At 45.6% G+C, this 25,845-nt stretch overlaps 2 protein-coding genes across 3 annotated transcripts; one reads left to right on the top strand and one right to left on the bottom strand.

The window, feature by feature from the left end:
* Positions 1–1,588: 1,588 nt before the first annotated feature.
* SLC6A16 (solute carrier family 6 member 16) lies at positions 1,589–18,940 on the bottom strand. Its single transcript, XM_074316115.1, has 13 exons — positions 18,301–18,940; positions 10,947–11,037; positions 9,812–10,317; positions 9,218–9,375; positions 8,901–9,027; positions 8,510–8,685; positions 8,158–8,268; positions 7,751–7,992; positions 5,430–5,616; positions 4,893–5,094; positions 4,607–4,766; positions 2,421–2,583; positions 1,589–2,212 (listed from the first exon to the last, which is right to left on the bottom strand). Exons 2-13 carry the CDS (start codon positions 10,949–10,951, stop codon positions 1,952–1,954), a joined length of 2,298 nt encoding a protein of 765 aa, XP_074172216.1. The 5' UTR covers positions 10,952–11,037; positions 18,301–18,940; the 3' UTR covers positions 1,589–1,951.
* A 1,940-nt stretch (positions 18,941–20,880) lies between these two features.
* Positions 20,881–25,630, top strand: LOC109452599 (leukocyte antigen CD37). 2 transcript variants are annotated; one of them, XM_019741670.2, is made up of 8 exons: positions 20,881–21,024; positions 21,131–21,203; positions 22,051–22,175; positions 22,280–22,354; positions 22,886–22,990; positions 23,567–23,803; positions 24,207–24,290; positions 25,262–25,630. In XM_019741670.2, the coding sequence occupies exons 1-8, from the start codon at positions 20,956–20,958 to the stop codon at positions 25,337–25,339; spliced, it is 846 nt and encodes a 281-aa protein (XP_019597229.1). In that variant the 5' UTR covers positions 20,881–20,955; the 3' UTR covers positions 25,340–25,630. The 2 variants fall into 2 exon arrangements, with proteins under 2 accessions (XP_019597229.1, XP_019597228.2); XM_019741669.2 differs by lacking the exon at positions 25,262–25,630 and adding an exon at positions 24,511–24,904.
* Positions 25,631–25,845: the final 215 nt, after the last annotated feature.

Below are 25,845 nucleotides of genomic sequence, written 5' to 3'. Positions count from 1 at the left end.
ATTCAAATAACCCTGCTGTTAGGTGCCAAACAAGTGACCTGAGGAGAGAAAAATCTAGAGGAGGAGGGGACACACCAAGACCTTCCTTCCGCTCCCATTGGTTTATCCGGTCAGCCCCTATTTTTCAATACCTCTCCCACAGGTTCTACTCCCAAAGCTGGAACTGGAGGTGGGGAGCAAAAAGGATGAGCACCTGGGTTCCCAAAAAGACGGAGGTTGAAAACTCAGACTACTTGATCATGAGAAGGGGGCTGCTTCCTCTCTCAGATTCCCATCTTACCTGACTCAGTAACACCGGTTTTCAAGACAGTTCGTTTGGATAGGGCGCGGGGTGGGGGCGGGGGCGAGCGTGAGGGGCGGGGCTACAAGGTACAGGAGCCAATGGGTGCTGACTTAGAGGTTCACAGCGCCTCCAGCCCTCCGATCCTGGAGCTTGAGGAGCGTGCATCTTCAGACGTCCAGGGACTTCTGTGATCTTTGCTCTTTCCACTCACCAGACCTACCCCTAGAGTCCTACCCACCAACGAATGGTTGGGGATGGTGCTTTTTCTTGTCCCAAACTTACGCAGAAGCAGCCTCCCTGTGGGAGCTGAGCAATCGGAAATCCTGGGATCTCTGAGCATTTAAATGAAACCCATTCCCTGGATCTTCGGGAATCCCAACCATCTCTACCCACAGCCCCCAACCCCCAGGCGCTGACTAACTCCATCTCCTTTTTTTTTTTTTTAACTTTTTTTTGGGGGGGTTAGAGGAATAGGACTTTATTGGGGAACAAGTGTGTACTTCCAGGACTTTTTTCCAAGTCAAGTTGTTGTCCTTTCAATCTTAGCTGTGGAGGGCGCAGCTCAGCTCCAGGTCCAGTTGCCGTTTCTAGTTGCAGGGGGCGGAGCCCACCATCCCTTGCGGGACTCGAGGAATTGAACTGACAACCTTGTGGTTGACAGCCCATTGGCCCATGTGGGACTTGAACCGACAGCCTTCGGAGTTAGGAGCATGGAGCTCTAACCACCTGAGCCACCGAGCCAGCCCTCCATCTCCTTTTAGAAAGTACTTTCAGCTCAGTTGTGGAGTCACCCCTCCCACAAGTCCCAAGAGACCCACTCAGTTTTCATCCACTAGACAAATTCATTTGATTTAGCCCTGTGGTAAAAGGACGTCTCTTACCAAGTAGATATGGGATCCTGGTGGGCTCAGCAATACAATTTGGTAGTTCCCACACCTGCTTGTGTGTTGGTCCACAGATCACTTAGTCTGTGTGGGTCACTTAGTCCACAACAGTCTTGGAAACTCTTTTAACAATAATTTTTAGGCCCATGATAGGCTTACTATCTCCTATTAGCAAGCACATTAACATTCTTCCCCTATTATTGTTGAAGCCACCATTTCCCAGGGTTTTCTTGGCTAAAAGCCAGTTCCTGGATAAAGCAAATCTAGCAATCTAGCACCTGAATTTGTCACGGCAAGGAGAGGGGAGGAACTTGGAACTGGAAGTTTAGCTCTCAAAGCAATGGAAGATTCCGAGAGGAAGATTGAACATCTGAAACATTTATAGAAAATAAAAACAGAACTGCTCACACCCGGTGCTTGGAGTCCCAGTGGACTGATTTATTGACCAACAGCATTACCCCTCCAGCTCCATTCCAGGAGCTGGGCAGACCAGGTAAGAAGCAGGTTCAGTTGGCATCACTGACGATGTATGTATATGAGGGCTATGTGTATACGCTGAGGAAAGGGAGGGGAAAAACCCAATGACAGTGGCAACCAGAGGGGCCTAGGAAAGAGGATGCCAAGCCAGGCTCCAAGAGCCCCCCAAATAATGCCCCTACCCTTGGGAATAAAAGGAGTTCTGGGTCCAAGGACATCAGTAGTTCCAAGTTGGTATTCAAGAGTTGCCTGCTAGAGCTGTTTTGAGGGATGTGTGATGTCAGGCCGCGTGAATGAAGTTAGGACGTCACACAACAGGTGAACCAGCAATTTGATTATTACCTTGCAGGGCTTCCTCCTTTTGGACCTCTTTCATGGGCGTTAGATGCATACTTAGGGATTGGGATTTGGAGGACATGACAGACCTATTCGAGCTCGAGGATTTGAAGGGAATGCGACGGGTGAGGCTGTACACAAAGTGTATGGGGACGGGGAGGATGACGATGAAGGACAGGATAATCATCATGAAACGCATCCAGGAGGGGAATTGTTGAAGCACCTCTTTTGACTGTGGAGAGATGGGAAAGGGGTTCAGAACATCGAAGCTCCCAGAAGAGGGAAAGCTGTGGAAGGGAAGAGTGGGAGGGGTACCAGGGCAGAGGACTAATGAGTCTTCGGGGAGCAGAGCATGATATGATAGGGTCTTTAAGCCAAGGTGGATTGAAAGATCTGCCCACTTCCCCCCGGAAGTCTGGGGTATGGAGAGGGAAGCTCACACTGCTTGAGTCCCAGGACAGATAGGTCCAGGTCGTCTGAGACTGAGAATACACAGCAGCTGCCAACAGGACTAGTAGCACACCTGGACACAGACAGCACCAGAGCCAGCGAATGACGGGATGGATGGGGCGGTCCCACAGAATCGTCAGCTCTGCAAGGAACCTGGGAGAAAGGGCCACGAGACTGTGGCGGGCCCAGACACGCCTTACCCTGCCTTGGGGGGCAAGGCCAGCCTGACCTTAGCAGCTTTCAAATATTCTTCCGCACTGCCAAACCCCTGCCTCAGCTCAAGCCTCATCCCCTCTTACCTTCTCCTTCGTCAGTCTTCCATCCCAACCGAAGAAAAAATTTCAAACATTCCTCTACTGCCCAAAAACCTTTCATGACTACCCAGTGCCCTCAGGATAAAGGCCACGTCCCTTCCATTCATTCCATAAACATGAGAGTGTTTATGATGTGCCAGGGACTCTTCTAGGAGCTGGGTATCCATAGTGAACAAACAGACCCCCAAAAAGTTAACACTTGACCCTCAGAGAAATGAACTTTTCTTGGTTTCTCCCAGCCCATGTATCCAGCTTATTTTAGTGCATGTTCTCAATCTCAATACATATACAAGTGGGGTCCTTTGGCCTCGAATACTGCTCTCTCTCTGTGTCTACCTATCCATCTGTACAGACTCTGCCCAATCACCCTCTCCACTAGGCCACACTTTCCAGGTGCCCCTAGAGTACTGCCACCAGCTACCTCTGCTATATACTTACCACCTTGAACTGGGATTGTCTGCTTATGTACATCTTCCAATCTGAGCTGTGTTCTCTTTGAGAGGAGGACCTATTTCTCATTCATTTGCATCCCAGCACCACAAGGCTTTCCCAACACAGAGAAAGTCCCCAGAGATATGTGTGGAGTGAGTTATACATGAGTGAACTGACCAAGAACCACTGTCACCTGAAAATGCTGCCACCTGAGCCTTCTGCCCTTCAGTTATACCACTTGGATGTCCCCCTAGCAGCCTGGTAAAAAAGGGGCTAGGGAGTCCCTTGCATGTGACTTGGTTTCTCCCACTCTCCCATTCCACTAGGTCCCAGTCCCTGATTATCTTGTTCCCTCTTCCCTGGCAGCTCTTCCTTGCCAAATTAAACCATGTCTCTCAACCTACACCTCTACTCCCCGAGCCCAAGCCATTGTTAGTTGCCATTTGAAATATTACAATAGCTCCCAAATGTTCTCCTTGCTTCACTATTGACACCTCACAGTCTGTTCTCCACACAGTAGTCATAGATGCTTTCTAAAAAAGAAATCTGAATATGTTACTCCTCTACTCAAAACCCTCCGATGCCTTCTCTATCATTCTGTGCAAAAAGCTAAGTCCTACTATGGCTTAAAAGGCCCTCCATGTTCTCCTCTTACCTTTCCAGCCTCATCTCCTACCGTGTTTCCCCAAAACTAAGACTGAGCCAGACCATCAGCTCTAATGCATCTTTTGGAGCAAAAATTAATATAAGACCTGGTCTTATTTTACTATGAGACCGGGTCTTAATATAATATATAATATAATATAATACCGGGTCTTATATTAATTTTTGCTCCAAAAGACGCATCAGAGCTGATGGTCCGGCTAGGTCTTATTTTCGGGGAACCAGGGTAACATTCTCTCCCAACCTTGCTGATCTCCTTGTTCCTCAAAAACTCCAGGCATGATGCTTCCTCTTGCCTTGATACTTACTGTTTCCTCTACTTGAAACATACCTTCTCAGAATTTTGTCATGGCTCCTTTCCTTATTTCATTCAGGAGTCTGTGCAAATGTCACACCTTATCGGAGAGGCCTTCTCTAAAATCCTATCTAAATCAGCACCCGCACATACTCCCACTCTTGATCGTCTTTTGTTTTCTCCTGTCCATTATCACCACCTGACAGTTTTGTTCACTTAGTTAGTGTCTTATCCACCACTAGACTGTAAAGTGGTGGAGGACAGGGATGCTTGTTTTATTCAGTGCTGTATCCCCGATGACTAAAAGAGTGCCTGGCACAGATTAAGCACTCAATAAATATGTTCAATAAATGAATGAATAAAAAGGTTTCTCAGAAGGCCCTGAAGTTAAGGGTCCCTATGTCACTCTAGTTGAGTGAGAACTGAGGCAACAAGAAAGGGGTCAGCCTTCCCTATTGACCCAAGTGATCACCTCCTGGCCCCATAGGCCCAGCCCACAGCCATGTTTTCCAGTGTGATAATGATGATTACGGGGACGATCACCCAGTAGTCATTCAGCAGTCTGACGTAGTAGAGGCCTGAAGGTTGAAGGACGAAGAGGCCGCACAGGAACATGAGCACAAAGACAACCGCTGGAGGAAACATTGAGTCTGGATCAAGGTTGGAGGTCTGGCAGGGTGCAAAGGGCTAAGCAGAGGTCATAGACAGGGCGGGACTGGAATCTCAGTGAAATCAGGGTAATTGATGGGAGCAGGCACCTGTGAGTAGCTTTGTATGTTTCCTGAAGGAAGAGAAGGTGTCCCGGAGGGGAGTGATGATGCCCTGCAGGATCCCTATCATGAAGTTCAGCCCTAAGATGAGGAACATCAGGAAGAAGAGAATGGACCACACGACAGACCCGGGAATGAATGACATGGCTTTGACGAAGGACAGGAATGCGAAGTCTGCACTCTTTCCGACCTGTTAGGGGAGAAAAGGCAAGAGTTAAAGTCCTTGAACTTAACAACAACAACAAAAATACAAACAAAGATACATTCTACCTTCCCTGGAAAACTCCCGGAAAGACCTGGGTCCCTGAGAAAATCAGGTCTGTAAGCTGAGCCTCTGACCTGGAAAACCAACCCACCTAGCATTACCCACGGAAGGGCGTTCTGCAAGCTACAGAGCTTTGCATCACCAGGGCTGCAGGTTATCCTGGTGCTTCTGGAATTTTTTTCTGGTGCTAATAAAAGCTGAAATTTGTTTTACAGAAGGCTTTGAGGGACCCTCGGCCCAGCTCACCTATTTTTACTGACCTTCAAAAACTGCTTCTGTAAGCTGCACTCAGGCACGTGGCTAAGGACCATGCTCTTGATGGACTGGGGAAGACTGTTGAGCCAGACGGTGAAGATGGAGGTTGGGTAATCAAACAGGTTTGGAGGGGGCTGGGCCTCAGGAGGCAGTTTCCCTAGGCTTACCAGCCTTGAAAGTGTTTCAGCATTCCTGGGGGTAAGGAGTTGAATCGCGTAGAACCATTTGGCTTCTTAGGAAACCGCCTCCTTTTCTCTTATCTTGCAGATACGAGCATCACTAGCCTAGCATTACTGGTCTGGGTAAGGTGGCGCCTGGGATAAAACCTAGAAGGCACCCACCTTCAGGGTCATGAATTTATATGAACTTGGAGAATTTATGACCAAGGGGTACTACAGGAGTTTTTCCTATAATCTTCTCTGGATGATCTTGGGTATGGTGATAACTTTTTTAGATACAACACCCAAAGTACAATCCATGAAAGAAAGAATTGATAAGCCGGACTTTATTAAAATTAAAAGCCTGCTCTGGGAAAGACTCTCAAGAGAATGAGAAGACAAGCCACAGACTGAAAGAAAATATTTGCAAAATAAAATATGCACATACATAGTATATGAGGAACATATATGGTATGTGCCCAAAAACTGTAAGGTGCCACAAAAATGTATATATATTTTAAGAAAGGAAAAAACTGTATTAAAATTGTGATGCTGAATATATATTGATAACAAAAGATGACAGCAAGTCACGTTTGACTTTTGCAATTATAAGAGGTGCTCAAAGTGGTTACCATCAGCATAATTTTAATACAGTGTTTTCCTTTCTTAAAATGTGTATACATTTTTTTGGTACTCTCTGTATAAGAATGTTTAGAGCAGCATTGTTTTAATAGCCAAAAACAGGAAAGACTCCAAATGTCCATCAATAGTAGAATGGGTAAATAAAGCGTGATGTGGTATGTTCATATACTGGTACATTATACAACATTAAAAAGCACAGATTAGAGCTACACATAACAATAAATTTTACAAATGTATGTTGAATGAAAGAAGTAAAACACGAAAGAATATGAAGAGAATGTATAAATGAACAAATTAAACTACATAAATAGACATACTAAACTATATTGGTTTCATATGCATACATAGATAATAAAATATGAAGAAAAACAAAGAATTCATTATCATAAAAGTCAGGATAGTGGTTACCTCTAGGAAGGAGGAAAACAGTTATAATTAGAGATATGTGGAAAGGTTTGGGGACATTCTAGTTCTTAATATGGTGGTGTTTATTTCATAGCTCTTTATGCCACACATTTTGTTTTATGCAACACCTCATAATAAATGTTTTTTAAAACACTAAAAAATAACATTAGGCTTCCACCAGACTGGCAAACATTTTAAAGTTTGACCAAGTTTACTCAAATATTGTGCAGGAAGTGGGATGCATGGAATTTTCCCACATCATAAACCACTTTGAAAGTCAGACAATATACAGTAAATGTAAAGGTGTGTATACCCGACCTTGCAATTCCATCCCTAAGTATACACCCTAGAGAACTCTTGTGTGCGTGCGCATGCATATGCTCAGGCTTCTTCTAGAAGAAAATGGTGGTTATTTGCACGGGCTAGGATCAGCTTAGGGTTGCCTCCTCTGGGAGTCCTTCTCTGACCAGTCCAGTGATATCCTCCCCATCACTCCTGCTACTGGTTATCAGCTTGTGGCTGTCTGATGGAGTCTCTGATTGAGGCCCTCCAAAACTGAAAACTTAATGAAGGCCAGGTGTGTGGTCTGCTTCACCTGCCCAAGCCTTTGTAGTCCACAGAGTACTTTCTAAATGCCTGATGGATGTTTTTGATTAATGCCTCCAGAATAAAAACTAGGGGTGAGAAGACAATAAAGACTATAGTTCTGAGAGTCCTTTAGGAGCTCTCACAATGCAATGGATTGACAGACATTCCTAACTTCAGGAGCTGACAGTAAAGAATGAGAGCATTAGGAAGTAGGTTTTCCACGTGGTCATAGACGCTGTCTGGGACTACAGTAAACTTGAATGTTTGCCACTTTTAGCCTATCTCTGTGGTGGTATTCTGAGGTGCAATCTCTGAGTTGGCAATCTCCGAGTTTGAAGATTTCCAGGGCTAAAAAAGACTCTGAGAAGGATAATATATGACGGGGATCCTACTGTTTTTTTTTGCTCTACGAGAAAGTAAAGGCTTGCAAGTGCACCCGAGGTTGCACTGGACGTAGAGATGTGTGAAGGTTAGGGTCTCTGGGTTTTGTAGTTCCCTGGGGTTGGGACCCTACACTAAGGAGCTGGCCTTACTTCTCATTACAGCGGTGTGTGAGGATGGTGGCCCAGAAGCCCCCGACACAGAAGAAAACAGTTGTGGCAAGGAGCATGGCGCCCAGGTTGATGAGAGCCACAACAAAGGCATCACTGAGACAGTTGTTGGCCAGGTTCATGTGCGAAGCTAAGGAGACAACAGAGCCATAGCCGAGACCCAAGGAAAACAAGACTTGGAGCCCTGTTTGGCACCACGCATTCACGCTGTATATAGCCGATATCTAAAAGGGAGAAGACAAGTATAAAGGGAGATGTCAAAGGAGAAAAGAACCTTAACAGAAATGGGGGTGGGGGGTCACAGAGGGAGATAATGGGGAAAGGACACTTAAGAATAGATAATAGGTGTCCTCTAAGGCCCAACAGGGAGTGAGGAAAATATACCTTACCTTGCCAACCACCAAATAGCCAAGGCCCAATTTTGCCCCGTCCAACTGCAGACTCCGGATCAAGAAACAAAGCATGATGAAATGGGGCACTGGGACCAAGACATACATTACCTGAATTGAGAGTGGGACATGTCAGCAACCATGTACCAGTGGGGGTCAACCAATAGTCAGCAGGGATCAAAAGTTTTGAGTCAGAAATAAGAAGGAGTTAGAAGACAGCTTTCAGCAGGGTTCAAGGGCTAGCGGGAGTGAAAGACCAGAGGGAGTGAGAAATTAGAAGATCAATGAGTAACAATGGTAGGTGAGGGCTAAAGTATCTGAGATGTTAAGGAATCTAAAAATGGTGGCTCACCTTCCCGATGTACTTGAGCCCATTAATCACGAAAGCACCAACAAGACACCAAGACACCAAGAAAGACAGGATCAGACTATCGACTGGTGATCCACCATCCTCAATTCTGTCTGAGACCTTCAAGGCCACCCGGTACCAGAAGTATAGGAAGGGCGTTGTGTTTGCACATTCAGGATCTGGGGATATTTGGCTTTCGACATGCTTGCTAGACAGGGTGAACCTTCCCTTCTTCTTTACTCCTTCCCCCACATCTCTTTCTTCCTTCCCCTCCCATTTCTTCTTCCTTCTGTTATCTTCCTCTTCTTTATCCCTCTTCACTCCTTTCTCCTCTTCCAAATTCCCTCCCACGTCTCTGTTTTCCCTTTCTCCTCCTCTTTCACTACCTCCTCACCAAAGTCACTGGAGTTCATCAGTAGGGGACAATGCTCCCATGCAGCAGGAAATTGGAAGGAATGGCTCAAGTAGGTGAGAATCCAGGTATTGAACACATTGCAGTACAAGCCCACGATGAAGCACACCTAGGAAGCATGAAGAATTCTGGAAGTAGGGGAAGGAAGGTAGGCCAACAGAAGAGAGGGGATTTGACAGAGGATTGGGGAACTGAAGGGACTTGACCCATGGGAGTGAAATCACGGGACCCGTTCCAGGACAAAGGTTGGGAGGGCGTGGGGTGTAAAGGGTAGGCCTGGGCAGCCCGGGGCTCCTCACCATGAAGCTGGTATACCCCACCCCACCAATCCGGGGGCTGATGATCTTCCATACACCAATGCTGCCCTGACGCATCCTCTGACCAGCTGCCATCTCCAGCAAGAGGAGAGGAATCCCGACCAAGAAGAGCAAGACAATGTACATGATGAGAAAACACCCTGTGCAGGGGATTCAAGGAGGGGCTCTGAGAACCATGTGGCTTTTCAGTGCCTGGACTTTTTCTGGGGTCCAGTAAAACATGTTCCCCACCAGTGGCCTCCCTCAGGGCCACAGGCATCAGGCCTCAACTGTTTCTACATCCCTCACAATCCCGGTGTCCAGTCTCTTAGTCTCCAGTTCCTAGAAGATCCAGATACACAGTTTCCATCCTGAGCCCTGATCCAGGATTCTAGTCCCACCATCCTTACGTTCAGATATCCTGCATCTCTACTCATCTTGTGATCTTAGGTTTTCAGGCACCTGGCTCCTATCCTGCACAGAGTACCAAGTCTCCAGCATCTACAGATCCCAGAGATCTTGGAGTTTGAAGCCTGGATAGGCCTCTATCTTGCTAGCCCCTTATGGTCCATGATTCCTGCTCCCCAGACTTACAACCTCCATTTTGAAGCCACAGGTTGAAAAATCTCCATAAACTGATTGCATTCACGGAATAGCCCACCTGGGCCAGGATGTATTCAACCTTGTTGGACCAGAGTGGACGGGTGAAAAGGACCTCACTCTTTTCCTTCTCTGGCACTTCCACCTTCTCAGGTAAGGGTTCCTGTTTCAGGACTTGGGCAGCTTCCACCTTTGAAACAGAGGTTTGCCTGAGCTGGTTGAACCTGTCCTGAACCTCACAAGCCGGAGTCTTCCAGGCCTGAGGCTTCCCAGTTTGGGCCTCCAAAACCGTGGCCTCTGAAAGCCAAGCCACCACAGCGTCAGCTGCTGTGCCCTTGTTTTCCTGAGTTTGCCTTTCTGGGAAATTCTCTAAAAGGGTTGACTCAGTAAATGATAATGTTTCCCATGAAGATTCTGAAGACTGGGACTCTGTCTTCTTTCCAGGGAGACTCTCTGTAGCAGCTTCAGCTTTTTCAAGGAAGGGTCTGCCTTCCTGAGTAGACCTTAATGACACCAAAAACTACATTTTAGATTTTAAAGTTAAGGAATGACTGAGTTCCAAAATAATCCTCAACACCTCCTTAAAGCAAACCTTTCATTTCTGTCCCTACCACCACTGAAATTCAAAGCAACACACACACACACACACACACACACACACACACACCTCTTACATAACTTTCGCTTCTTAGAAATGTTTTGGTGCAAGGGATAAGGGTAGAGATAGGCATGACAGTCAGGGATCCCACTCAAAGAGTTTCTGAAAACACTGAGGTGTACTCTCTACAGAGGGAGTTACTATTTGTAGTGGGCTTTTGAACCAAAGAAACTAATTTAATACTAGATCTGCCTTGCAACCTTAGAAAAGTTGTTTTCCGTCTCTGAGCTTTCTCATCTGCAAAATACTCAGGTCTCTGCTCAAATATCACCTCACCAGAGATGCCTTCCTCGCCCACCTATCTAAACTAGCAGCCTACCTACCCACCACTCTCTCTATCCTACCCACTTTCATTTTTCTTCATAGCGTTTCTCACTGCCTGAAATGATTAGCTGTTGACTGTTAATCTAGTTATGCTCTATCTGCCTCTTCCTCCTCAGCTGCTCTATCCCCAGCAAGACGATGGTGCTCTACCTCATATCTGGGGCTTCTCTCCTCTCTGCTCTCTGTGTTTTCGCCACTCTGGATCCTCAAATACTCTACAAGAGAATGGGCAGGGAGAGTGCTGGAAAAGAAAAAAGAAAATAATAAATGAGATGTGGAAGGGGGGAAGAGAGAGGGCAATGGGGTTTTCTTTCAGAGGAATGGGCATGCCACCCAAGAGAAGAGGCAGCAGGTGGGTGTCAAGGCAACGTTGGCATGTCTGGGTCACAGGGATAATCAGTTGTGAGACACACAGTGTCCAAAGAGGTCTCAGTAGCTCAGGAAATGCTTAAAATTCAATGATAGGTTAAAAAAGCAAAACCCAGATGCAAATTTCTATCTTAAGTTCTATCTCTACTACATTCAAAAATGCAATGAAAGAAAAGGCTGAAAGAAAATACATCAATGTATAGAAGACAATAGGAGTATAGGTACTTTTATATCCTTTTCTCTGATTTTAGTTCAGTAAATTATCTAAAAAAATACATATTACTTTAATAAGAAAAATATGTATCAATAAGTTAAAATTAAAAATGATAATAGACACAGAAGTCTCCATAAAAACCCAATAGGACAGCTCATGAGCCCTCTTTTTTGGAGCGCTTCCATGCTGGCGAACCAGAACGCTTTCATGTGCTACCTTGCCAGGTCCTAAGCTCCATAAGGACCTTAGCCTATGTACCTCTTCATCTGGCTGTTGATTCATATTCTTTAATATCCTTTATAATAAATCAATAATCTAGTGACTAAACAGGTTTTCTTGAGTTCTATGAGCCATTCTAGCAAATCAATTGAACCCAAGGACGGGGTCAGGAGAAACTCTGATTTATAGTCAGTCAGTCAGTCAGAAGTACAGAATACAACCTGGACTTGTGATTGGCAGCCTGAGTTGGAGGGGGTCATTGGAACCTCCAATTTGTAGCCGGTTGGTCAGAAGCAAAGGTAACAACCTGGACTTACAATTGGTGTCTGAAGTGGAGGGCAGTCTTGTGGGACTGAGCCCTTTATCCATGGAATCCAATTCTATTTCTGAGTAGATAGTGTCAGAATTCAATTGAAGTCTTGGATACCCTGCTGGTGTCAAGACTTGCTTGTTGCTGTGGGGACGTCTACACACACACACACACACACACACACACACACACACACATTGAAATTGAGTCTGGGAATCCTTTTCACATACCAAAAGGCAAAAAACACAATTTGAAGAGACAGAGTAAGCATCAGAATTAGACATGGCAGAGATGTCGGAATAATATGACTGGGAATTTGAAACAACTATGATTAACATGCTAAGGGCTCTAATGGATAAAGTAGGTAGCATGCAAGATAGGCAATGTAAACAGAAAGATGGAAATCCTAAGAAAGAACCAAAGGACTGATAGATTAAAAAAATACTGTAACAGAAGTGAAGAATACCTTTGTGGACTTATTAGTAAATTGAATATGGCTGAGGAAGACTTGAGGATATCACAACAGAAACCTCAAAAACTGAAAAGCAAAGACAACAAAGACTGAAAATCAGCAGACAGAAAATCAGTAAGGATATAGTCGAACTCAACAACATCAACAATCAACTGGATATAACTGACATTTACAGACTGCTTCATCCAATAACAGCAGAATACATTTTTCTCAAGTTCATTTACCATTATAGACCACATTCTGGGTCATAATACACCTCAACAAATTTAAAAGACTAGAAGTCATACAATGTCTGCTCTCAATTTACAATAGAATTAAACTAGAAATCAATAACAGAAAGATAACTGGAAAATCCAAAATATGTGAAGATTAAACAAAGCACTTCTAAATAACAGATGAGTCAAAGAAAAAATCTCAAGAGAAATTTGAAAATATTTTGAACTAAATGAAAACGAAACACAACTTACCAAAATGTGTGGGATGCAATAAAAGCAGTACTTAGAGGGAAATTTATAGCATTGAATGCATATATTTAAAAAGAAGAAAGATTTAAAATCAATACTCTAAGTTTCTATCTTAGGAAACTGAAGAAGAATAGAAAATTAAATCCAAAGTAAACAAAACAAAAGAAAAAAAAATTAGAACAGAAATTGAGGACAGTAAATAAATAAAGAAAATCAACAAAATCAAAAGCTGGCTCTTTGAAAAGATCGATAAAATTGATAAGCCTCTAACAACCAGGCTAACTAAGAAAAAAAGAAAGAGAACACAAATTACTGATATCAGAAATGAAAAGGGGGCTATCACTACAGAGCCCATGAACCTTAAGAGGATAATAAAGTAATACTATGAACAACTCAATGTCCACAGATTTGATAATCAAGATGAAATGAACCAAATCCTTGAAAGAAACAATCTTCCAAAACTCACACAAGAAGAAATAGGCAATCTGAATAGGCTTGTTTCTATCAAGGAAATTGAATAAATAATTAATAACCTTCTAAAACAGAAAGCACCAGGCCCAGATGGGTTCACTAATCAATTCTACCAAATACAGAGGGTGCCAAAAAAAAGTATACGTATTATAAGGAACGAAAAAACTGTATCAAAATTGTAATCCTCAATATATACTGATAACAAAATATGAATACAAGTCATCTTTTTTGGCACCTCCAGTATTTAAGGAAGAAATTATACTAATTCTCTACAATCTCTTTGAGAGGATAGAACCAGAGGGGATACTTCCTAACTCATTCTATGAGACCAGCACTACCTTGATATCAAAACCAGACAAAGACATTACAGAGAAGAAAACTATTGACCAATATTTCTTGTGAACATAAATGTAAAAACCCTCAACAAAATATTAGCAAAACTGATCCAACAATGTATAAAAAGGATTATACACCATAATCAAGTAGGATTTACCCTATGTATGCAAGACTGGTTCAACATTCAAAAATCAATAAATGCAATCCATCAAATCAACAAGCTAGAAAAAAATCACAAGTGATTGTATCAATCACATGACTCACAAAAATCAAGCATTTTGTCAAATGCTTACATAAAAAGCATTTGACAAAATCCAACACCCATTCATGATAAAAATTATATCAGTAAACTAGGGATAGAAGAGAACTTCCTCAAATTGATAAAGAATATCTACAAAATACCTACAGCTAACACCATGTTTAATGGCAAGAAACTAGCTTTGCCACCAAGAACAGGAATAAGGCAAGGTTGTCTCCTCTCACCACTCCTTTTCAAGATCCTACTGCAAGTCCTAGCTAATGCAGTAGGACAAGAAAAGAAAAGGAAAGGGAAAGGAAAGGAGAGGAAAGGAGAGGAAAGGGAAAGGAAAGGAGAGGAAAGGAGAGGAAAGGAGAGGAAAAAAAAGAAAAGAAAAGAAAAGACATTCAGGTTGGGAAGAAAGAAATCCAACTGTCTCTGTTCACAGATAACATGATCGTCTATGTAGAAAGTCCAAAAGTATTGACAAAAATGTCCTAGAACTAATAAGTGATTATAGTAGATTTCAGGACACGAGATTAACATACAAAAGTCAATCACTTTCCTATATACCAACAATGAGCAAGTGGAATTTGAAACCAAAAACATGAAAATTCCATTTTCATTAGCACTCCCAAAAATGAAATACTTAGGTATAAATCTAACAAAATATGTTCAAAACCTGTATTTAAAAAACTGATGAATAAAATCAGAGAACTAGATAGAGAGATAGTCCATGTTCATGAATAGGATGACTCAATATTACTAAGATGTCAGTTCTTCCCCACTTGATCTATAGATTCAATGCAATCCCAATCAAATCCCAGTAAGTTATTTTTCGGATATCGACAAACTGATTCTAAATTTATACAGAGAGGCAAAAGACCCAGAATAGCCAACACAATATTGAAGGAGAAGAACAAAGTTAGAAGACTGATACAATCCGACTTCAATACCTACTATAAAACTGCAGTAATCAAGAAATATAGTAGTAGTATTGGCAAAAGAATAGACAATTAGATCAATGGAACAGAGTCCAGGAACAGACCCACATAAATATAGTCAACGGATCTCTGAAGAAGTAGCAAAGGCAAAACAATGGAGCGTAGATAGTCTTTTCAACAAATGGTGCTGGAACAACGGGACATCCACATGCCAAAAAAATAAAAGAATCTAGACACAGACTTTACACCCTCCACAAAAATTAACTCAAAATAGATCAGAGACCTAAATGTAAAATGCAAAACTATAAAACTCCTAGAAGATAACATAGAGAAAATAACATAGGAGATAACATGGGAGAAAATCTAGAGGACCTTGGGGATTACGATGAGAACATGAAAGGTGCAATCTGTGAAAGAAATAATTGAAAAGCTGGACTTCATTAAAATTAAAAATCTGCCATGCGAAAGACTGTCAAGACAGTGGGAAGATAAGCCACAGACTAAGAAAATATTCTCAAAAGACATATCTGATAAAGGACTGTTACCCAAAATGGGCCAAAGACCTTAACAGACACCTCACCAAAAAAGATATACAGATGGTCAATAAACATATGAAAATATGCTCCACATCCTATGTCATTAGGGAAATGCAAGCTCAAACAACAATGAGATACCACTACACACCTATTAGAATGGCCAAAACCCAGAGCACTAATAACACCACATGCTGGCGAGAATGTGGAGCACCAGGAACTCTTATTCACCTTCACCTTGACATCAAAACTTATCTGAAAACTCAAAAGCCAAAAAATATCTAGGATACTCCTGAAAACAAAGTGAGAAGACATGCTCTAACAAGTATTAACCCTTATTAGAAATGTGTAGTAAGACCATGGGAATTGAGACAGGGACTAATAGATTAATGGAACAGAATAGAGAGCCTGCATATATGGGGTCTTGATACATGACAGATGTACCTTAGCAGACCTGTGGGTAAATGGTGAACTTCTTAATAAATGGTGTTGAGACGATTGGGTATCCATACAGCAAAAAAAGAAATTGACCCCTACTTCCAATAACATGCAAAAATCAATTTCAGATGGACAAAAGAAGTAAATGTGAAAAGCAAAACTATAAAATTCTAAAAAATATAAGAGAATGGAGGATCATTGTCTCACATTACTCCAAGGGACAAAATTACTACGTGAATGGTGCCCTTTGAAGCACACCACCTTGGTATAAGAAAATATTTCTTATAAATGACACAATAAGCAATAACCATACATTTTCAATTTGACACATTTTACTACATTAAAATAAAAACTTCTTCATCAAAAGACCCAAAAAGGACAATATGAAGAAAAATTATAGAATGGGAGATGTCTGCAACCTACATAACCAAGGATTAGTATTCAAAAGATATAAAGAACACCTACACATCAGGCAAGAGGCTTAAAAGGCACTTCACGAAAGGCCAATAAGTATTTTAACAAGCGTTCGATCTCATTAATAATCAGGGAAAGGCAATTAAAATAACAGTGAAATACCAATGCACACCCACCAGACTGGAAAAAATAGAAAAGTCTAATAATGTCATGGATTGATGAGATGTAGAACAACTAAGAAGCCACATCCTCAACTAATAGTATAAATTGTGATAACTACTTTGGAGGACAACCTAGTATTAGGAGTAAAATAAATTATACACATACCTTATGACCCAATAATTTCTACTATTAGATATATTCCCTGGAGAAACGCTTTCATTTGTGCAACAGAATACAGTAATAATAATAACAATACATTGTGCTTACTCTGTGACAGGCATTGTTCTAAATGCTTTATTTTTGAAATTACACTATTCTTGACAACAAACCCTATGAGGGAGGTACTACAGTTACCGTGTTTCCCTGAAAATAAGACCTAACCAGAAAATAAGTCCTAGCATGATTTTTCAGGATGACATCCTCTGAACATAATAAGCCCTAATGCATCTTTTGGAGCAAACCTTAATATAAGACCCGGTCTTATTTTCGGGGAAACACGGTATCTCCATCTTACAAAAGTGAAGACGTTGAAACACAAAGAAGGTACACAACTTTCCCAAGGTTACACAGCTAATGGGGCAGAATTTGACACAGTCTGATTTCAGAAACAGAGCTCTTAACCAACTACATTATTCCACTTCTTACAAGAATGTTCTCAGCAACATTATTCATAATTGTCATAAAGTTGCAAAATACAAATGTCCATCAACAATCAAATGAATAAACTGTACAATATTCAAAAAATATTACACACATGTGAAGAAAACAAAGGAACTACAGTTAACAATATAACCTCATAATGTTGAACAAAAGAAGCACGACATAAAATATTTGACAGAATGAGTCCATATGTCTAAGTTCAGAAAGAAGCAAAATTAAACTATATAGTTTTGGGATGCATAAATACATGGTAAAAGTATAAAGAAAAGCCAGGACATAATTATCACAAAACTAGAAGTTACCTCTAAAAGGAAGGAAAGGGGTCCCGATTGTGAACTTATAGTGGGAGATCTTCCAGAGTCATGGAAGTATTCTATTTCTTGATCTGGGTGTCAGTTACACGGATATAAACTTTATAATTATTCATTTAAAATTCTGTTTACATGTTCTATGCACTTTTGTGGATGTATATTCTATTTCATTATTTAAAATGTTAAAAATACAAAGAAATGGCCAGAGAATTAGGAGAAACACCAGAAGAAAATGATGTCACAACAGCTAAAGATAGGAAAAGCAACTAAGAGCCTCAGATTATCAACACAAAATCAAATAAGATAACTCTAAAGAGTGTCCATAGTGACTTGTTCTGTATGGCCTTTGTTTTCCTTTTTTTTTTGGTCATGGTGGTGGAGTGGGGGTTGATAAATAGAAAAGCAGAAATCTTAATTCAATTTATTCAAAAGTTAAACAAGTTGAGGAAGATGGAGGCAATTACTTAACAGTTGGCAGCTTACCTAAGAAGCACAAATCTTCACTACTACTAGATATTTGGCCAGCAGCTTAAATGTAACATACTTCAAAATAACAAAGAGTACTTCTGATTTTCATAATTCATGTCGTTAACACTGACCCTGACTCTGTATTCCACTAAAAAACGAAAACTGTACTCATGAAAACTATATCTGCCTTTCTTGAACACATTCAGAAAGCGTATTCCTTAACACAACTTTTGGGGGTTTTGGTAAATTGGTAAATCTGACCTTTCAGTGACAGAATTGAGTTTTGGCAACCTGAGGCTCTGCAAACTGGCCACTTGTGACACCTATAAAGCCTAGTTCCCTGGAAGAGTCTTCTTCCCAGGCTGGAGAGGCCCTGGTGGTGCCCCAACGTGTAAGACCCTCCATATCATTTCCCGCAACTGCTGTCCGGGGCCCATGTCCCCCTGGGGAGTACTTGGGTTCCCCAGAAACACCAGTTTACCTCCTTCGTTGGAATTATAACTTCCAAAAAGTAAGGAGGGGCCCGGTGTCCAGATTCCTCAAGGCGCTCGAAATTACAGTTTGTCCCTAACAGGCCAGTAATGGGGCTGGACCCGGCGTCTGCGGTCTGGGAGCTTGAACCAACGGGTGTCCCAATGCGCATGGGCTGATGGCAGAGCCCAGAGAAAGCTGGGCTTTGGGATCGTCTCAAAGTCACATTCGGTGAGCAAAGAGACTGAAGCCGGCTTCCCAAGTCCTAAGGGAGAAAAAAGGAGGGACTTCTCAGGCCTATTTGATACCTCAGTTCCACAGAGCCTGGGGCAGTCAGGAGGCTCCGGTTGGGTGGCCTGTTACCCCTCGGGACTGACGCCCAGCCTCAGACTCTAGATGTATGAACATTCCTGCTCCCTGGGCCAAGTCATCCTCACCCTACCCTCGAGGCCTGGGCTCTTCAGTTTGGTCAGTCAGGCGAAAATGAGGGCGAAGAAGCCTCAACTGAGAAATCCAGCGACCATCTCGGGCATCTTCTGGCCTCGTGAGGCTCGCCAGCCGGAGGAATGCTCACTGCCCTAGGTGCCGCCTTTCCTGCAGTTACTCTGCACATGTGCCTCACTCCCCTTGCATGCCTCTCACGTGACCTAGCAGACGCAACTGCCACTCTACCTTCTTCAACACCCTCCCCCCCTCTCTCCACACCCGCACACACGCACAGGTCCTTCGCCCACGCATGCGCTGCTGCTTCTCTCGCTTCCCCCTTTGGACCATGGGCCAAACCCCTTTCCATTATACGCATTCGCGTGTGTTCTCTCTCTCTCTCTCTCTCTCTCCCCCCCTCCCCCTCTCCCCCTCTCCCTCTCTCCCCCCCCATGGGCCCAACCACACATACATAGCACATGGGCCCAGCCCCCTTTCCCAAACAAACACACATAATGGAATGTTATTCCATCATACAAAAGGAAATCCTGCCATATGTGACAACACGGATGAAACTGCAGGGAATTATGCTAGTGAAATTAGCAAGGCAGAGAAAGACAAAATATCATTTATATGTGACATCTAAAAAAAAAAACACAAAGATTTTATAGTAACAGAGTGGAACAGTGGTTTCCAGAGGCTAGAAATGGGGAGATTTAGATCAAAGGGTACAAATTTTCAGTTACAAGAAAAATAAATGCTGAGGATCTAATTTGCAGCATGGTGAGTACAGTTAATAATACAGATTGTGTACTGGAAAGCTGCTGAGAGTAGGTTTTCAGTGTTCTCACCACACACACACAAAGTTAATTATGTGAGATAATGAATCTGTTAATTATCTTGAGTTTGGTAATCATTCCCCAATGCCTATGTTTATCAAATTATTACATTGTACACTTTAAATATATGCAATTATATTTGTCAACTATTCCTCAATACTATTAATCTGAATAGATTTTTTTATGACAATAATTAATTGCATTTGTAGCCTTTAAAAAAAAGGATAGTAGATGAGATCTCTTAGAGAGAAGGTGCTGTGTCTCTAAGAGTGGCTGGTTTTCAGGGGCTTGGATAGATGTCAGGATAGTAGGAATATCCCCAACAGATATTGGAAATCTGAGGATTTGGGACTTGACAAGAGTGGGGAACCTGTGGGGCATCAGGGAAGACTTCAGAGGCTGCTAGGCACACTGCTCAGGCCTAGAGACCATCAGGTACTGCAAACCTGGATCTAACTGCCAAGGTCCCAAGCTCAATCCTGGCTTCTCCAGGGCTTCCTCGTCCTCTCAGGGGGCCCCACTGCAGAGGCAGGAAGTACTGCCAGAGAGGCTCTGCTTCCGCTCTGGGTGTTTTGGCACTGGCCAGCCACCCCTCACTCCCAGGGACCTTCCCACTTGGGGCCTGCAGCACTTTCACTTCCCCCAGGTGCCCAGCCCCTGCCCCAGTACAGGGAGTACCTGGTTTACATTTGTTGCCAAAAACAGGACTCAGATTCTGAGAGAGGGGCAATGACGGAAGGTGGGGGTGGGAAGGGAACAGCGATCAACAGAGAAAGGAGGACAGGTGCACAGAGAGATGGGGCCAAAAACCCAGAGAGGGAGAGGCTTAGAGACCCTGAGGTTGGGGAGACAGAGACTCAGAGAGGGGGGAACAGAGACTCAGAGAGGGGATAAAGGCCCAGAGAGAAGGGAACAGAGACCCAGAGAGGGGAGGACAAGAGACCGAGGTCCAGGAAGTGGGGACAGAGATGGATGCAGGGATGGCAGAGCTTAGCAGGCAGTGAGGTCAGAGTGTCTGTGAGGTCGGCTACTGTCCAGGGCCAGCCTGGGTTTCTGGTGCCGAGTAAGTGGGTGCAAGTAGATCAGGAGTCCCTGTGGGCCCCCAGCCTGAACCATGGAGACCTGGGAGGGACTGCCTGAAGTGTCCTTGGTGTCCACAAATTCCAAGGCCCCTCAGGTACTGGAGTGTGTGTCCCAGTGGGGCAGGTGAAGGAGACAGGGACTGAGACACAGAAGAAAACCACCTCATGAGTAGAGGGAGGAGGTGGGGCTCCGCCCCAAGAACTTCCTCTTTCTCTGTTCTTCCTTTCTCTTTCTCTCAGCCTCTCCCTCTCTCACAGCTTCTTTCCGCCGTCTACCACAGTGCCAACTCCTCTTCTGTTCACTCACCCCTCTAGGCGAAGATGTCGGCCCAGGACAACTGCCTCAGTCTCATCAAGTATCTCCTCTTCGTTTTCAACCTCTTCTTTTTTGTGAGTTACCTCATGGCTACCCAGCCTGGCCCCAGCCCCTGCCTCAGCCACCCCTACCCTCGTATCCCCGCTTGCCTACCACCATATTCTCCTCTCCTCTCCCCAGGTCCTAGGCAGCCTGATTTTCTGCTTTGGTATCTGGATACTCGTGGACAAGACCAGCTTTGTGTCCTTTGTGGGTGAGGGGGCCGGGGCAGTCGGGGAGGGCCTTCCTGAAGCAGGCATGGACCCAGCCTCCCAGCAAGTGGCCTCCTGGGAGGTCCCAACTCCCTGGGCAGGTCCCACGCTCTGCTGCACCACTCCCCACTGGCCACTGCTGCACCTCTCTGAGCCTCAATGCCTTCCTCTGATAAATGAGTTGTGCATACCACTAAAAACAATAATAATACTAATTTCTCAGGCACTTCCTATGTGTCAGTCAGATCTTGTGCAGTTGCTTATCAGATCCTCCCACAAACTTTCCCCTCCTGAAGTTCAGAGAGGGGAAGTCACTTACTGGATGTCACACAGCAAGGAAGTAGAAGAGCAAATATATAACACTAATAATAACAGTAGGAAAATAATAATGGGGTAATAGTCAAACTCCTAATAGCTCATATTTAATACGTGTTTGCCTTGTGATAAGGACTGGGTTAAACACATGCTTCCTGGGTGTTCCTCAAAACAACCCCAGGAAATAGATATCGTTATTCCCTAGGCCTCAGGGAGGGTAAAGTGACTAATCCAAAGTGACAGAACAAGTGATGAGGTTGAAACTATTGGGAGTGAGGAGGAGATGAAGGAGAGACTGAGAGCAAGAGGAAGAGATCAGGAAAAACAGGGGCAGACACTCAGAGAGAGTTAGGAGAGAATCCCAGAAGAGGGACGGAGACTCAGGGTGGGGCAGTGACAGTGACCCAGAGAAAGAGGTGCTGGGAACCCAGAAGGAGGCCCCCCAGGATACTGCTCCCCACTTGAAAGGCATGGGGAATGGGACTGCCGGGAGCTGTGCACATGGGCCCAATCACTGCCTCTCACCTTCCCCAGGCTTGTCCTTCATGCCCCTGCAGATCTGGTCCAAAGCCTTGGCCATCTCAGGAATCCTCACCATGGGCCTTGCCCTCCTGGGCTGTGTGGGGGCCCTGAAGGAGCTCCGCTGCCTCCTGGGCCTGGTGAGTGCCCTTCTTTATCCCTAGGACCACTCACATCCCCCCTCAAATAGAGCCCTTGCATCCTGGGGAGGGTCTCAGCCTGACCTCCTGTCTCTGCCCCCCAGTACTTCGGGATTCTGCTGCTCCTGTTCGTCACGCAGATCACCCTGGGGATCCTGATCTCCACTCAGCGGATCCGGGTGAGGTTGCCTTCCCCACCTTCCCCTGCAGCCAGTAGGTGGACCAGGGGTGGGAGGATGGAAAGAGATGGAACATAGACAAAGAGAAATAACAGAGAGAGACAGAGGAATAAAGACAGAACAGATACAGAGACTAACAGGCACAGTAAGGGAGGTAGCGACAGGGAGAGGCAGAGAACGACCGACACGGATGGAGGAAGACAGACAGCAAGAGAGACAGAGATCCAAAGGGAAACAGACAGAAAAAAAGAGAAAACATGCGGAAAAACAGAGGCTCGGAGGAAGAGACAGATACCCAATAAGAAACCGTGGAAGATAGCGACAGAGACAGAAACAGAAAGATAGACGGTAAAAACCGCCAAAGAGAGATTTTGAGGAGCAGAAACATAGCTAGCCATTCACTGAGGAACCGACGCCGGGATAAGGTTGCTCAGGGACCCTTTTGGGCTGAGAGAGCTGGGGAATGGCTGGAGTGGGTCGGAGAGCACGGAGTGGGCAGGTGGGAGCTCGGCCTCACTCTCGGCCTCTCAGCTGGTGCGGAGGGTGAAGGATGTTGTGCAGAAGACGATCCACAACTACCACGCCAACCCGGAGGAGACCGCGGCGGAAGAGAGTTGGGACTACGTGCAGTTCCAGGTGCGTGAGGCCCCACCCACCCAGATGTGTACCCGTCCCTCCAGCTCTGGGACTCTAACGTGGCCCCGCCCCCTGATGATAACATAACTGGCCCCACTGTGGCCCAGGCCCCCACCCAAGACCCTGGAGAGGCTCCGCCTTCTGCCTCGATAGGACTCCGCCCTCAGCCCCAAGGCCCTAGTGTGACCCCACTCCCTGCCCCTTAGTGATTTTGGCTCCCACGGGACCTGTCCCACGTGAGACCCCATTCCCAGCTCGCTCACATGGCCCGCCCTCCCATCTACCTGTCCCCCTGAGCTTAATTACACTGCCCACCAAATTTCGGTCCTGTGTCATTTTGCAGCTCCTCCCCCAGTCCCAGGTCGCCCCGTGATTCATCTCTCCCAACCCCATGTGCCTCTAATGTCCCCTGGCCTTGGCCCTGTCGTGACCCCAACCTAGCCCACCGTACCCCACCCAGCACCCACCACTTAGTCCTCTCCTCCCAACCTGACGACATACCCTCACCCAGTCCCCTGATCCCCAAAATCATCTTGCATCCACCCAGCCCGTCCCTCTGACTCTGTCCCTTTCCAGCTGCGCTGCTGCGGCTGGAACTCTCCTCAGGACTGGCTTGGTGTCTCCAGCCTGAGGAGCAACGTGTCGGAGGGGTACCGCTTGCCCTGCTCCTGCTATAATTCATCCGCGACCAACGACTCCGCAATCTTCTTTAAGATCCCCCTCCCCCAGTCCAGCCGGCTCCGATCACAGGCGCGGCCCGAACACAGTACAGACCTTTGCGTGGTCCCTGCAAACAGCTACACCTATCGAGAGGTGGGCAGGGTTTGGAGCAGGACCTACTAGAAAGGAGGGGCCTGCAGAAGGGATAGGACTGCCGGGAGGGGCGTGATCCACAGGAGGCGGGGCCTAGACAGGAGGGCGGTGTCTGCAAGTAGGGAGAGGCTACGAGACAAAAGGTAGGAGGGGCGGAACCGCTAGAAGGGGCGGGGTCTTCGGAAGGGCGGGGCCTAAAGATTTTAGCCGAAAGGGGAGGACCCGAAACGCTGTTACTTAAGGAGGGGGAGGCTTGAACGGAGTGAAGACTAGAGAACCCTGGTAACTAGGGAAGCAGAGCGGTAGCTGAAAGAGGGGTGAGGGCTGCGCTGTGGAGAACGGCGGGCCAGGGCTTGAGTTCGAATCTCATAAAAAACTGTTTAACCTTTCTCTACATTCCCAGGGCTGCGCGGAGAGCCTCCAGAAGTGGTTGCACAACAACCTTATTTCCATAGTGGGCATTTGTCTGGGCGTCGGTCTACTCGAGGTAACCTAGTCCTGCCCTCACTCGCTATTGGCCCTACAATCTCTATATAGCCCCACCCCAAGGCGCATGAGTGATAGAGCGTCGGCCAACCCAGGCCTGAGAGCCAATAGGAGCCTCACGAGGGAGGCCTTCCCGCCCTTCCTCGTGAGGCTCCTATTGGCTCTCTTCGGCCGACCAGCCTCTTGTTTTGGGCCGCCTTATCCCTCCCCTTTCCCCGCAGGTGAGTGTGGCGGGGCTGAGCCTACTACTGCCACGTAGAGCGCTCCTCCGGGAACCCCAGCCGCGGGTGCCGGGAGCCGACGGTTGGAGCCCCAGGCCCAGCCTGAGCGCTGATGGCAGCAGCGGGCGTGGCGGTGTGCTGAGCAGCATCGGGCGTAGCGTCAGTCTGTGGGGTGGCTGGGGCATGGCGGGTGCCTGTCCCAACTTGGGGGACAAGGCCCCGCAGGGCAAGTTGCCCATGGCCCTGGGGACCTGGCCGCTTTGGGATCAAGATGAGGAACAGCTTGAGACCGGGATCTCGGGCACAGAGGTGGAGGCTGAGGTGGAATTAGAGACGGAGGCAGAGGGGGAAACAGATGAGCCTCTGGAATAAAAGACTTTGGGCTTTCTCCGGAGCTCACTCCTTCCCAGACTCTAGACCTGCGTTAGACGCAGCTGGATTCCCCCCATCCCCACCCTTCTGGGCCCACCCACATCTTTGATGGCCTACCCCATGACCTCCATTCCTTTTACCCTTAACTCCACCACGATTCTCCACCTTTCTTATCTTTCCCCAAACTCTAGTCCTGGACCCCGACTTTCACAACCAGGCCCAGTTCTCCCTCTAGCCCTGTCCCACCCAATTCTTGACACCTGTTTCTTCCCCTGGCCCCACCCCTACTTTTCTCCCTCAGGACCCCCCACCACCCCACTTCCCCTCCCTGTCTCTGAAAACGCCTCGACCTCTCTGACTGCTTCTCCTTTCTCTATAGCTCAGCTTCATGACGCTCTCCATATTCCTGTGCAGAAACCTGGACCAAGTCTACGACAGGCTGGCTCGGTACCACTAGGCCACAAAGTCCCACTCTGACCTTTTCAAGTGCGCTGGGCACTTCCCTGCCCCCTGTAAATATTTGTTTAATCCCCAGTTCTCCCCAGCCTGTTGAGCCCTCTGCCTCCTCATTTCCCCCGGGGGAACCTGCTTCACTGCTGTCACCTCTCCCTCGGGAACTGGGGCTTCCGGCCACCAGCTTCCTGCCCCCAAAGATACCTCATTTCCTTGCCTCATCTGTCAGCCTACCACTTCCCACAAGATTATTTTTTACCCAAACCCCAAATAAATCCCCTGTGTTTTGGTAAAATAGCTTTATCCTCTGTCAAAACAAAACAACACTTTGGGGGATGGGAAGCAATACAGTCTAGCTCATGGCTCATGTAGAAGAGGGGATGACATTTAAAAACCTCACCCCACTGCTTACCCAGCTGAGAAAAAGTCATGACCCTAACACCCAGTTATAAATATCTCTTGTTATATTAAAAAAAAATATTTCCAGGGCCCACCTGGCTCTGCTCCTGC

This window comes from Rhinolophus sinicus, linkage group LG11 (genome assembly GCF_036562045.2).
Source record: "Rhinolophus sinicus isolate RSC01 linkage group LG11, ASM3656204v1, whole genome shotgun sequence".
Lineage (NCBI taxonomy): Eukaryota > Metazoa > Chordata > Mammalia > Chiroptera > Rhinolophidae > Rhinolophus > Rhinolophus sinicus.
Note: the sequence above shows the minus strand (reverse complement) of the source record. Positions and strands in the feature narration are given on the sequence as shown.